Below are 14,409 nucleotides of genomic sequence, written 5' to 3'. Positions count from 1 at the left end.
TTCTACTCACGCACCCTGGCATACCTGTACAGTAAGCTGAGGAGGATCCTTTTTTTCTGACTTCATTTCTACAATGGCTATGTTAGGTTTCTTTACTCCAGTTTCTACTTTTCGAGATGATGGAGGAATAGAAGTAGTCACAATTACAGGGTGTGGCTTGCTGACAATCACTCCAGCAGGTGGCATGGTATCATTATTACTTTGGGTTTGTCCTAAGAAGTTTAGGGGAAAAAATAAGTCAACTAGTTCAGAAAAAAAGGGAAAAGTCTAATATACCATCTGGATCTTAATGGCTATATTCTCATATTTAAAAAAGCCCTATCTGACAATCACCTTTCCCTCCATCATCAGCATTGTCGACATACTCACCATACCCAGTGACTTTTATTAGGCACTTATATGTACTCAACACTTCACATCACTATCTAATTTAAACCTCAAAATAAAGGCTAACAGAAAGCTATTAATATCCACATTTTAAAATGTCAAAAACTTTCACTTCCAAAGTCCCACTTGTTTTCTACATATCAAAGTAAAGAAAGCTAGTACAGTGTACTTGTTGAAAACAGACTATAAAGCCAGACTGCCTCTGCCTGGGTTTGAACCCTGGCACCACTCTAGCTGTGTGGCCTTTGATAAATTATGTAACCCTTTTGTGCTTCAGTTTTCTTAGCTATACAATTTGTATATTACCATGTGCTTTATAGGGTGGATTAAATGAGAGAATATATGTAAAGTGCTCAGCACTGTACCGGGCACACAGTAAGGACTTTAAAAGTGTGAGCTATTTTATTACTAGAAGATATGTTTAAACAGAGAGCTATTATGTTGACATGAAATTAACCCATAATATCAAAAATAAAAATGTCTCTTATATTAAAAAAATTCATACTTAAATTGTTAATCAAAACAAAAGAACAGCAATGACACTAAAGAGAAAAAAGAGCTAATTAGATTTGAAGAGTGGATGTGAGGACAAAAATGATCTGTTCAATTTTTAATATGAAGACTCAGAGAGAAGGCAAATAAGTAAATAAACAACTATTGGCTTAGATTACACACCCACACAGCTTTCACTTATGATAGCTTAGTTCAAAAGTACAAAACAAAGTACCTTAATAATTCCCCAAAGACATAATGATATTAACAAGATAATCAAACTTATTGAATTATTATGAATGTCCATGACATATTTAAACTTTTTTTTTTTAAGAGACAGGGTATTGCTCTGTTGCCCAGGCTGCAGTATGGTGGCGTAATCATTGCTCACTGCAGCCTCAAACTCCTGGACTGAAGGGATTCTCCTGCTTCAGCCTCCAGAGTAGCTAGGACTACAGGTGTTAGCCATCAAGCCCAGCTAATTTTTTTTTTTTTTGAGACAAGGTCTTGCTATGCTGCCCAGGCTGGTCTCAAACTCTTGGTCTCAAGCAATCCTCCCATCTCGGCTTCCCAAAGTACTGTGATTAAAGGCATGAGCCACTGTGCCCAGCCAAAACATTGTTTAAAATTTCATTTCATCTATAATAATATACTATAACATACCAAAAGAATTTTTCCTATTGGTGAAACTACAGCAGGAACCCATCATTTCAGAGACTGCTATTACACAGCATAAAATATATTGTGAGGCCTTCCCCACAAAAACAAATAACATTTACAGGAAAAGGTAGATGACTATCATGTTAGTACCATTTTGTAAGTTCTGCTACTGCTAAGAATTTAAAACTCAATGGCTGGGCATGGTGGCTCACGCCTGTAATCCCAGCACTTTGAGAGGGTGGGGTGGGAGGACTGCTTGAGTCCAGGAGTTCCAGACCAGCCTGAGCCACATAGTGAAATCCCATCTCTAATAAACAAACAAACAAACAAATAAATAAATAAAAATCCATCCCACATATTTTGTTGATTCTTACCTAAAAGAACTGCCATAGGAATCAGATGACCTTCCAGTGTACCTGAAAAAGTAGGCATTTCTCTACTTGGGCTGAACAAATACTGCTGATCGCCATGAGGTAACACAGGAATGGAATGTTTCATTTTAGAATCCATCTTCATAGGTTTTGTTGCATAGAAGTCAGTCTGTGTTCTTATTGACTTTACCTTAGTGCCTATAATAATCATCAATGGCAGATATTTTAAAATACTGTTAGAATATCTACTATCCAGACATCTAGAAATACAACAGCTCTTCACAGAAAAATCTTAATTCTATATAAAGTTACAAGGCCCCAAAACAGAAGTAATATATAGACCAGAGGTGGCCAACTTCTTAAATGGCCAGACAGTAAATATTTGTCTGGCAGGCCACATTATCTCAGCTGTAATGACTCAGTTCTGCTGTTGTATCATGAAAGAAGCCATGGACAATATATACATGAATGAACACAGTTAGAGGCAAATGAAACTTTATAAAAACAGGCAGCTCACGTGTAGGCCACAGTTGCCAGCCCCTGAATAGACATGCAACTTGCACAGCTACTATGATAAAATAGATACAATAACTAGAAAAAAAAGTTAAATAAAGATTCTGAAGAATATTCCGACAATGTTTGAATTCTTTAAATTTTTTTCCATAGGTACGAAAAAGTTAATGATCATTTTTGGAATTGATGGTTTTCATTTTCTCATTACACCTTTACACACAACATAATTCTGAATAACCAGCTTTATCTTTTTAAATTATGTACAGATAATCAAATTCTATACTTACTTAAACCTTACTAATTAATATCATTATATAGTAGTCTCTCGTTATCTGTGGTTTCTTTTTCCCTGTCTCAATTACCCAGGATCAACCTTGGCTGGAAAATATTAAATGGAAAATTTGAGAAATAAACAATTCATAAGTTTTTAAAAATTATTTATTATTTTTTTTAGATGGAGTCTCACTCTACCCAGGCTGGAGTGCAGTGGTGCGATCTCAGCTCAATGTAACCTCTGCCTCCCAGGCTCAAGTGATCCTCCCACCCTAGCCTCCTGAGTAGCCAAGACCACAGACGCATGCCACCACACCCGGCTGTCATAAGTTTTACAATGTACGCTGTTCTGAGTAGCGCAATAAAATCTCATGCCATCCTGCTCCATCCTGCCCAGGACATGAATCATCCCTTTGTCCAGGGTCTCTACACTGTAGACACTACCTGCCCATTAATAACTTAGTTGCCATCTCAGTTATCAGATTAAAAGAACATAGTACATGTTAGGGCTTGGTACTATCCACAGTTTCAGGCATCCATTGAGGGTATTGGGACACATCCCCCATGAATAAGGGGGGACTACTGTACATTTTTTTCTGTTTCTATGATGTATACATACACGTATAGCCATTATATCCTAAATCTTAAAAAATTAAAAATTTGATTTTATGTCTCTTTGGAGAAGTGGATAAATGTCTGTGGAACACACACACAAAAAAGTAAAGAAAAGAATAAAGTAAACAGGCAAAGGAAAAGAGGCTAAAATATTTTCTAAATAATTTCCTGACATTACATTTTTACTTTTAACATGTGGGTGCTTTTTTTTTAAATGCAGGAACTGCCAAAGTTTTAGTGTTTAATAATTAATAGCACAACTGACCAAGGTCCAAGATGTGAAGATACCACATTCAAGAAACTGGGGGTAAACTGCTTTATAAACTAACTATATAGTATGTGATAAGAATGCACACTTTATAATATAAAACCTGTCTACACACAGTAGTTAGCTGAAAAAAGCCATTCAATCTTCTCTTGGCTCAGAAAAATGATGTTCCAGATTCCATTATATAAATTATTAACAACCCTCAACTCTTTTGTGTGGCAGGTATCTTGTTTTCACCTTCCAGTTCTTCCAGCCCAACCTGTGTCATGGTGTCTGTGATGTTCTTCTCCAGATCATCAATATGACTACTCATATCATCAATTCTCCCAATTATCTGGTCAGACATAGTCTGAAATTTATCTTGCATCTGCTGCAGGGGTGTCTACACCACCGAGGTGAGGTCCTGCAAGGTCTTGGGGTGAGTCTTGGCCATCTCCCCAGTGCCCAGGTTGGTGGTGATGTCTCAGACTGTCACCTACACTTCCACTTCACGTGTAGGTGTTTTTATGTATCTAATTTTTTAATGTATCTAATTTTTTTTTTTTAGAGATAGGTTCTTGCTCTGTTACCCAGGCTGGCGTGCAGTGGCACTATCATAGCTCACTGCAACCTTGAACTCCTAAACTCAAGTGCTGAAGTGATCCTTCACCTCAGGCTCCCAAGTAGCTGGGACTACAGGCATGCCCTGCTAATTTTTTTAATTTATTGTAGAGACAGGATCTAGCTATGTTGCTGAGGCTGGTCTCAAGCAATCCTCCTGCCTCAGCCTCCCAAAGTGCTGAGATTACAGGCATGAGCCACTGTGCCCAACCTACACATCCAGACTTTTAAATATAGTTTCCTTTTGTTTATGATCCCAGGAAGAAAAATTGTAATACCATGTCTGTATTCTTTCATCTTGTTCTCTGATAGTCATTCATTCTATTGAATGAATATTTTTCTTGAATGTTTATTTAAAATGTTTGTTCGGCATTTCATATGTGTTAAACATTGTTTCACGCACAAGGAATACAGAGGTGACTAAACCAACTGTACTCATGGAGCTTACAGTCTAGTAGTGACAAATAAAATAAATAATAAATAAAAATATAACACAGGAAATGCGAAGTGCTATGAAGAACAATATGGCAGAGTGAGGAGATATAGAAGAACAGGAGATAATTCTTTGAATAGAATGGTCAGGGTAGAGCTCTCTAAGGAGCTATCATCTAAGAGCGGAGACAGAAGAATTGAGAGAGTGAACCATGTAAGTGTCTGAATGAAGAGCTCTCCAGACAGAGGAAATGGCAGGTACTGAGGCCCTAGGATAAGCATAAGTCCTTAGGTTCTGATATGGCTTGGCTCTGTGTCCCTACCCAAATCTCATCTCAGATTGATTCCCATGCATCATGGGAGAGACCTGGTGGGAGATGACTGGATCATGGGGGCAGTTTCCCCTAATTTGTTCTTGTGATAGTGAATGAATTCTCATGAGATATGATGGTTTTAAAGGGCATGGTTTTCTCTGCTCCATCTCTCCTGCTGCCATATGAGACATGCCTTGCTTCCCTTCCCCATGACTGTAAGTTTTCTGAGGCCTCCCCAGAGATGTGGAACTGTGAGTCAATTCCACCTTCTTGTCTTTATAAATTTCCCAGTCTCAGGTAGTTCTTTATAGCAGTGTGAAAATGAACTAATACAGGCTCTTAATCACTTCTGATCATTAAAAGGGTTATTGAATAAAGTTATTTTTGGATTTGAAAGCATTTTAAAACCTCAAATTATTTTTTGCAAAGACTTTCAAAACCCCACATATAAATTAATAGCAAAGCCACACTAGGCCAGGCACAGTGGCTCACGCCTGTAATCCCAGCACTCTGGGAGGCTGAGGCAGGTGGATCACCTGAGGTCAGGAGTTGGAGACCAGCCTGGCCAACGTGGCGAAACCCTGTCTCTACTAAAAATACAAAAAATTTAGCTGGGCATCGTGGTGCATGCCTGTAATCCCAGCTACTCGGGAGGCTGAGGCAGGAGAATTGTTTGAAGCCGGGAGGTGGAGGTTGCAGTGAGCCAAGATCGTGCCACTGCACTCCAGCCCAGACGACAGAGCAAGACTCTGTCTCAAAAAAAAAAAAAAAAAAAAAAAAAAAAAAATAGCAAAACTACACTAAATAAGAGAAAACTTTATGGTAAATATCATCCATTAGGATAAATATCACCCATAAGCTATATGCTTTCTATTTTAAATTAGTAAAATTTCTATATAACCTGACACTCTATATGATTGCATAACCTTTAGAAAGCAAAGGGAACCAAAGTAACCACCATAGCTCCAACTTCTAGAAAGGATAAGAGAGGAAAATGGGTTTGTATCTACTAGTTATCACATATTGTTAGCTGTAGCTTACTGATTGCTAAGTAGAAGCTGAGAAACTATAATACATAACCAAAGTCAACAGACTCAGTATATAACCAAAAGTTGTATTTAAATACACAGTATCAGTGAAACAGTAGATATGACTCAAAACACACAGTGATAAATGAAGATGTTTTCAGTTGTGCACAAAAGCAACAAAAAAGTTTTCACCTTTCTACGTAAGTCTCTTTGAAAACAAAACTGCAAAAGTGCTCATCAACACTTTTATAATAAACAGAATATGGCTGATCTTTCTGTTCACAATGGACCTAGGTCTTCAGGGAAATGTCTACTTTCCTAGATTATAATTTAGATGCTCAAGATTCATCATCACCCAGTGTGGGCAATGTGGTGAAACCCTGTGTCTACAAAACATACAAAAAAATTAGCCAGGCGTGGTAGTGTGCGCCTGTCATCCCAGCTACTTGGGAGGCTGAGAGGGGAGGATCGCTTGAGCCCAGTAGGTCGAGGCTGCAGTGAACCATGATTGTGCCACTGCACTCCAGCCTGGGGGATCAGTGAGACCTTGTCTAAAAAAAAAAATTTTTTTTTAAATCATTTTCTCCTAAATAAAAATTTTATGATGCTTTATCTGAAGATGCCATTTAATCCTACAATTCTTCCCAATTATTCCTATCTTGTGTCTTTTTTAACATGTTGGTCTGTTTCTTCCTACCTCTCCTAAGAGGAATTATTTTTCCATCCCCAAGCATTATATAATTTGAATGGCAGGTATAAGCAATAAATAAAAAGCAAAAAGAAACTTTACATATTAAACTGATACTATTAAGAAATGAGATTAAACATAAAAAATGAGATTCCTTACCTTTAACTCGTTCTATTACTTTTGGTCTCTGTGGTCTGGACTTAGGAGATGGAGAATTAAATCTGAGATATGGTCCTTTTTTAAGAGTGCTTCGATGGCCCTGATAAACTGGCTTTCCATAGACTTGTAACATATAATCTTCATCTTGTATTACTGTGGTTGCTTTCAAAAGCCCCTATGTGTACAAAGTTATTCAACTCACCATGAAAACAGTCATCACTTATCTCATTTTTCTAAAGCCTCCTTTTGCTAGCTTAAGTATTATAATAAGAATGATTAAGTAAAAAATAACCTCTATTTTCAACAGCCTTTAAATTCTAGATACAGGTTTCAAGCATTAGTTTGAAAAGCTTTAAATATAAAAATCATCCACCTAAGAAACATGAAAATTTTTACATTACTAAGTATATTTTCAGCACCAACAAGAAACATTTAAACACATTTTACATATTTATTATACTCCAGTACAATAAAAATACAATAACCTTAACCTTTAAATAATTTCATACACTTCTGAACCCACCTTCAACCGAAATCTAAATGTCACAGAAAGGTAGCATTTACTGAGCATCTACTAAGTACAAGCATTGAATTAGATGCTTTACTGATCTGCTCAACAATCCATGTTTGGCACTTAGAAACTTATAGCCTAGTTACAGCAGTCAAAAAAAATTTCCTCCATACCATCTAGTACTGAGAGGTGACAGCATGCTGGCCGTCCTCACAGCCCTCGCTCACTCTCGGCGCCTCCTCTGCCTGGGCTCCCACTTTGGCTGGCACTTGAGGGGCCCTTCAGCCCACCGCTGCACTGTGGGAGCCCCTTTCTGGGCTGGCCAAGGCCAGAGCCGGCTCCCTCAGCTTGCAGGGAGGTGTGGAGAGAGAGGCATGAGTGGGAACCGGGGCTGGGCAGTGCTTGCGGGCCAGCTGGAGCTCTGGGTGGGCGTGGGCTTGGCGGGCCCCCTACTCGGAGCAGCCGGCCGGGTCGGCCGGCCCTGCCGGCCCCGGGCAATGAAGGGCTTAGCACCCGGGCCAGTGGCTGCGGAGGGTGTACTGGGTCCCCCAGCAGTGCCAGCCCACCGGGGCTGCGCTGGATTTCTCACTGGGCCTTAGCTGCCTTCCTGCAGGGCAGGGCTCGGGACCTGCAGCCCGCCATGCCTGAGCCTCCCACCCCCTCCATGGGCTCCTGTGCTGCCCCAGCCTCCCCGAAGAGCGCCACCCCCTGCTGCACTGCGCCCAGTCCCATCACCACCCAAGGGCTGAGGAGTGCGGGTGCACGGTGCGGGACTGGCAGGCAGCTCTACCTGCAGCCCCGGTGTGGGATCCACTGGGTGAAGCCAGCTGGGCTCCTGAGTCTGGTGGGGATGTGGAGAACCTTTATGTCTAGCTCAGGGATTGTAAATACACCAATCGGCACTCTGTATCTAGCTCAAAGTTTGTAAACACACCAATCAGCACCCTGTGTCTAGCTCAGGGTTTGTGAATGCACCAATCGACACTGTATCTACCTACTCTGGTGGGGCCTTGGAGAACCTTTATGTCTCGCTCAGGGATTGTAAATACACCAATTGACACTCTGTATCTAGCTACTCTGGTGGGGACGTGCAGAATCTTTATGTCTAGCTCAGGGATTATAAACGCACCAATCAGGGCCCTGTCAAAACAGACCACTCGCCTCTACCAATCAGCAGGATGTGGGTGGGGCCAGATAAGAGAATAAAAGCAGGCTGCCCAAGCCAGCAGTGGCAACCTGTTCCGGTCCCCTTCCACACTGTGGAAGCTATGTTCTTCCGCTCTTTGCAATAAATCTTGCTACTGCTCACTCTTTGGGTCCACACTGCCTTTATGAGCTGTAACACTCACCGCAAAGGTCTGCAGCTTCACTCCTGAAGCCAGCAAGACCACGAGCCCACTGGGAGGAACGAACAACTCCAGATGCGCCGCCTTAAGAGCTGTAACGCTCACCGCGAAGGTCCGCGGCTTCATTCTTGAAGTCAGTGAGACCAAGAACCCACCAATTCCAGACACAGTACCATGCCTTGCCTATACTAGGCACTAAACATGCATTTGTTAAACTGAAAAATAAACTATACACACACACGCAAATGAAACACAATTTTGAGGACCATAAACCAGAGAATCTAGTTTTTGGACTAGATGATCCCTAGATATACCTTTATACCTGCTATAACTACAAAATGATGATGCCAGGGTGTGAGATCTCATAAGAAAGGAACTATCTATTTTGTTCAGTGCTTTTCACATTATAAATCCAAAGCCCTAAATACCAATAGTGTAAAGATAGCTTACATTTGTATAGCCCTTCATATTTTTAAAACACCTTCACATTCGCTTCATTATTTATCTCTTGAAGGAAATGATCAATTATAACACAACAATTATGTTAAAAGAATAGATTAGGATCTTACTTCCTTTCTCTCTTTCTGTAAACCTGAAGCAGGCATGCCCCTCATAGGTAGACTTCTAAAATGCTCTTCCATTCGCTTTTCAGAATGTTTTCTTGGGATTACAGATTTGTTTCCAGTTTTATCTTGTGTGTTGGTTCTAATATCTTTAGTCATATTCTGACCTTTCTTGGTTCTCTGATTGTTCTGATCAAATCTTTTTTGTTCATCATCTGTTCTTGACAGTTCATCCTTAACATAACCAAAGTTAAAATTACTTAAAATATCTACAAATAGTAATGCTTTCACATCAGAAAGTATTAGAATTTATTTTTTGCTGTTATATAAATACAGTTTAGCAGTTTTAAATGCGTTAAAAATAAAGGATATTGGCTTTATTGGTTATATAAAAATCAAAATTCTCTGGAAAAATAAACAAAACCCTAAAAAGACTAGTATCTTTTGGAGTGGGGAATGGGAAATAATAGAAGGGTTGCAGGGGTAGCAGGACAACTTTGCATTACAAACCTTCTTACACTTTTTGATGTTTGAACCATATGAATTTTGCTAACAGTTTAAAAAATTAAAAATACGTTTCAAAAAAGCAAACAATTTTGTAACAAAACTCTGAGATAAATATAAATTAAAATTATGTGAAAGTTTAAACAAATATATTTTACATGGGATTCATTGCAAAAGAGTAAGATACATTGCCAGTTAGCTGTAGAGCAAAAACTAGACTCCAAATCTTGTGACTCTTAGTTCAACTTTTTTTTGTGTGTGTACCATATAGTACCTAAAATAAATTTTTCATAACTTCATTAGAAATATATATTCTTCAACAACAAAGTTTTAAAATATATTTCTGTGTTTATTGCTGAGGAAACAGTACTGATGCTTCACCTTGCTACCCTTGTAAGTAGCATATAAGCACATCTACAGTCAAAAAAACACATCTTGCACCCCAGGACAAAATAACAGCTTAGCCTGCCTAGTTCCCGCTCACTCAAATGTATAAAATTTTTAAATTTCCTTTAAATTATGGACCCTCTAAGAAAGATAACTCCCAGACTTTTTCAATGCTGGATGTTTGAAGATGTACCATGCCCGTTGTGGATGTGAGAAAGAGGCTGTTTTTCCCTCTGGAACTGCCTTCTGTAAACTTAGTAAATCTAGTTGGTTTTTTTCTCTTTGCATTACTCTGGTATTTTTACTTTGGCGGGCCAATGCTCCTAAATCCACTGTCTTCAAATATCTTTGCAAGTATAATTCTTTTTCCAAACACTTTTGCTAAAGTTTCTTTCAGATTATTCATCTTTTAGTTTTTGTCCAACAATTTGCCAAATAAGAGCCAGAATATAATTGGAGATAATATACTTGTTAAACAAAGCTAAACTTATTACTAAGTAAATATAAAGAGTGACAGTTAAATTAAAAATAAGTGGATTTTTATATAAGAAATATTTTGAGAACAAATGTAATGCCTATAAATTGGAATCAATATTATCTTCTGAGAATTCACTTTTCAGTTTTTTTCCAAGACATACCTGAATTTCTGCAGAAATGGTTTTAATCCATTCATCCACTGTCTTTCTGATCCTAATTTTCTCTGATATCTCTCTATAAAAGAGAAAAAGGAATTTTCTTAAATTAGCACTTACTGTCCTGAGCAGGACTTGGATCAGATCTAACTCTTATCTAGTTGTGAACCTGCTATCCTAATATCCTTCATCTGAAAAGGAAAGGATATTAAGATAGTAGAATGGGGGCCTAATATCCTTCATCTGAAAAGGAAAAACCTTTGGTATTTGTTTTCACGGTATTAGTTTTCATCAAATATTTGAAGGATAAATGTTTGAAAAGCACATGTGGATCCAAGAAGGTATGTACAAAGAAAGAAAAAATTAAAAGAAAAATTTCCACCAGAAAAAAGTAGTACCACCATATATATATCCAAATTCCAACTTTATAATAAGTTCCACATCTTCAAAGTCAATAAAGAACCTTTTAAAAATATTAAAACTAATAGGAAAATACAGTGCTTAGAAAAAAACTATGAAGAAAGTGGAACTGGCAGACTCATAAATAACCTTGGGTGCCAACATCCTCTTACCTGTTGGTAGATAAAGCATTGATAAGCGAATACATGGCAGCTCCATCTTTTGCACGAATAATAGCTTCCAGGTTTTCTTCAAGTACTTTTTTATTGTTTTGTACTCCTCTCAAAACCTTCTCAGCATCTTTCAATACAGATCTTGTTGTATTGGTTGTTTGAAGCTTAGCAAAATTCTGTGGAAGATCTGGAAGCTTCAACATACTCAGAGATTCTTTTGGCTTGAAAGAAAAAAAGACCAGAAAGTTACTAAACTCACATTGATTCCTTTAATCAAAATAACAGCTATCACTATTGTTGAGGCCATACATTATACCAATATATTCTAAGGACTCAATTTGTCAAACTGAAGACTTACAAAAGAATACTTGGCAATCAAAGTGTTTTTCCTCCATTTAGAAATACTAATGTGGGCCAGGCATGGTGCCTCACGCCTGTAATCCCAACACTTCGGGAGGCCGAGGCAGGTGGATCATTTGAGGTCAGGAGTTCAAGACCAGCCTGGCCGACATGGTGAAACCCTGTCTCTACTAAAAATACAAAAATTAGCCAGGTGTGGTGGCACACCCTTGTAATCCCAGCTGCTCGGGAGGCTGAGGCAGAAGAATTGCTTGAACCGGGAGGTGGAGCTTGCAGTGAGCCAAGATTGTGCCCTTGCACTCTAGCCTGGGCGACAGAGCAAGACTGTCTCAAAAAAATAAAAAAAAAGAAAAAAAAGAAAAAAGAAAAGAAAAGAAAAGAAAAAAAACTAATGTGAGTGTTAAATAAAATAGAGGTGGGAAATCCACAGCAGTGCTAAGCAGTCCAGTGACCAATAATAGCTCTCTCTCTGCTGAAGAATGCTAAAATAAAATAAAATATAAGCAAGTTGGCTCTTTATGTATGGAAGATATGGCAGACATGGTGGATTGGATAAATGAAGTCCATTCATTCACAGGTCTCTTTTCCCCTTCCTCCCTTTCCAACAGAAGCTGGGAAGCCAGAGGTGGCTACATGGCTGTCCTGGTCAAGAAGCGATAAGTAGAAATCACTTGGTGAAGGCCTCTGGAAATATTTTATAAATGGAACAGATGTGGCTGACATGTCTTTTTCTTCATCCTTCCTCCTAATTTCTATCTTTATAACTTTTATTCCTTTTTAATTTTTATCTTAATTAATCATTAATTTTAAGACCATTCCCACTTTACCTGGACCATGCTATTTGTTTCTTTCTCCTTTTGGCCAAGGTCATGAAGAACATCATCAGACTTCTGCATAGTCACTTTAGTTGTTCCTAGCTCTTCACAGGAAGGAAATCTTTGAGAAGGCAGAGTTTCAACACTACAGAAGATGTTTTAAAAAGTTTCCTAAATTGTTGTAAATTCAGTAAACATTTCACTACACAAATCTTTGATACAGTCTTAGCTATATTACTAAATGGTATCCTATTAAAACTGAACTATGGAATTAATCAGTTATGTGATTAAACAAATGAAACACAGAAAATCACAAGAGACAAAATTATCTAACCAGAAAAGTTTAGATGTAGCAGAAAAGGAGCAGGAAAAGGTTATGCTTTCAAGAAGCTAACATCCAAAAGCACTTCCAGATTGGTGGAGTAAGAACTTCTGAAAATCTGCTTTTCTGTAAGCACAATGAGAACCCTAGCAAAAATCATCAAAATCAAGTTTTTCTAACCTCTGGAAATTAGAGACTTTGCAAGAACCCCAGGAGCATTTATTCAAGAAAAATGGCTGACTCTAAGTAAGACGAGCAAGCTTTATAGAATTTTTTTAACTTGCCTCATTCTCGGGACCCTATTCCCAACTCTGTGGCGGCCTGGAAAACCAACAGCCTCACAACCACTAAAGACAGTAGAATGGTTTCAGGCTCTCCTAAAAGTCTCATTCATAGTGTTTGTCTTTATTTGACCTGACTCACTGCTAGCTCAGTGAGAAAGTATCCCCAGGGCATTTTTCAAAAACAGTGGCAATTGTTTAACATCTCAGCAGCCTGAGGTAGTGACACTAGTTGGGGCAAACAAGACTGTGGTCAACAAATGTTAAAAATCTAGGTAATAAGATGTCCAAAGTGGAGTTTTGAAAAGCTCCAACATATTCCTAGGAATCTAGAAGGTCATGCCTTCTAGTCCACATACAGGGATATGTACATGCCCAAGAGAGACCTGGGAAGGTCCTAATCACTCACTTCCGACCTTGAGGCTCTGTGCAAGTAGGAAGTGAAAGGCTAAAACAGACTCATAATCTGCCAGACATTGGGGGCATGCTCTAACACATGCGTGTGCATGCACGCACACACACACACACAATCCATGGCAAAGAGAGGGAGACTTATCAGTTCAAGGCAGTTAAGGAAATCTCTTTCCAATCATTAGCAGACTAAGGTAAGTCTTGCCAAATATAGAATGATCAATAAAGAGATAGAAAACATTTTTTTAAAAGGCAAACAGAAATTCTGCAGTTGAAAAATATAATAACTGAAATGTTTAATTCACTAGAGGGGCTCAGCACCATATTTGAGTTGGCAGAAGAAAGAATCAACAAACTTTAAGACAGCCTAATTGAGATTATGAAGAAAGGATTATGAGGATAATTGGGGAAAGAAAAATTAAGTCTTAGAGACCTGTGGGACACCATCAAGCACACCAACATACAACTCCTCATCAGAAACCACAGAGTCCAAAAGGCAGTCAGGTGACATATTCAAAATGCTGAAAGAAAAAGAACATCTACCAAAAATTCTATATGTAGCAAAACTATTCTTCAAAAGTGAAGGAGGGGACACCAGGGGTGTGTGTGCAGAGAGGGATGACCACGTGAAGAGACAGCAAGAGGGAGGCCACCTGCAAGTCAAGAAGAAAGGCCTCAAAAGAAACCAACCCGGCCAGCACCTTGATCTTGAACTTCCAGCTTCCACAACTATGAGAAACCAAATGTCTGTTTAAATGACAACAAAAAAGTGAGAAAGAAATTAAGACAGTACCAGATAAACAAAAACTGAGAAAATTCACTGCTAACAGACCTACCCTGTAAGAAATACTATCAGGAGTCCTTCAGGGTGGAATAAAACGACACTGGGCTAACTTGAATCCATA

At 38.7% G+C, this 14,409-nt stretch overlaps 1 protein-coding gene and 1 pseudogene across 7 annotated transcripts in view; both read right to left on the bottom strand.

Moving 5' to 3' along the window:
- KIAA0586 (KIAA0586 ortholog) overlaps positions 1-14,409 on the bottom strand; it is a 122,194-nt gene that overhangs the window by 80,202 nt on the left and 27,583 nt on the right. For all 7 annotated transcript variants that reach the window (XR_004029700.1, XM_030811311.1, XM_030811318.1 and 4 more), the window contains exons 10-16: positions 12,503-12,635; positions 11,316-11,536; positions 10,750-10,822; positions 9,227-9,454; positions 6,801-6,975; positions 1,914-2,108; positions 25-212 (exon numbers count right to left, since the gene is read on the bottom strand). Coding sequence is in view for 6 of the 7 variants with exons in the window: in XM_030811311.1 (XP_030667171.1) it covers positions 25-212; positions 1,914-2,108; positions 6,801-6,975; positions 9,227-9,454; positions 10,750-10,822; positions 11,316-11,536; positions 12,503-12,635 (1,213 nt within the window). In the remaining variant the exon portion in view is untranslated. The remainder of the gene's footprint in view (positions 1-24; positions 213-1,913; positions 2,109-6,800; positions 6,976-9,226; positions 9,455-10,749; positions 10,823-11,315; positions 11,537-12,502; positions 12,636-14,409) is intronic.
- On the bottom strand, positions 3,782-4,012 carry LOC100605227 (annotated as a pseudogene).

This window comes from Nomascus leucogenys, chromosome 1a (genome assembly GCF_006542625.1).
Source record: "Nomascus leucogenys isolate Asia chromosome 1a, Asia_NLE_v1, whole genome shotgun sequence".
NCBI lineage: Eukaryota > Metazoa > Chordata > Mammalia > Primates > Hylobatidae > Nomascus > Nomascus leucogenys.
The sequence above is the reverse complement of the archived record's forward strand: the minus strand, read 5'-3'. Positions and strand labels throughout refer to the sequence as shown.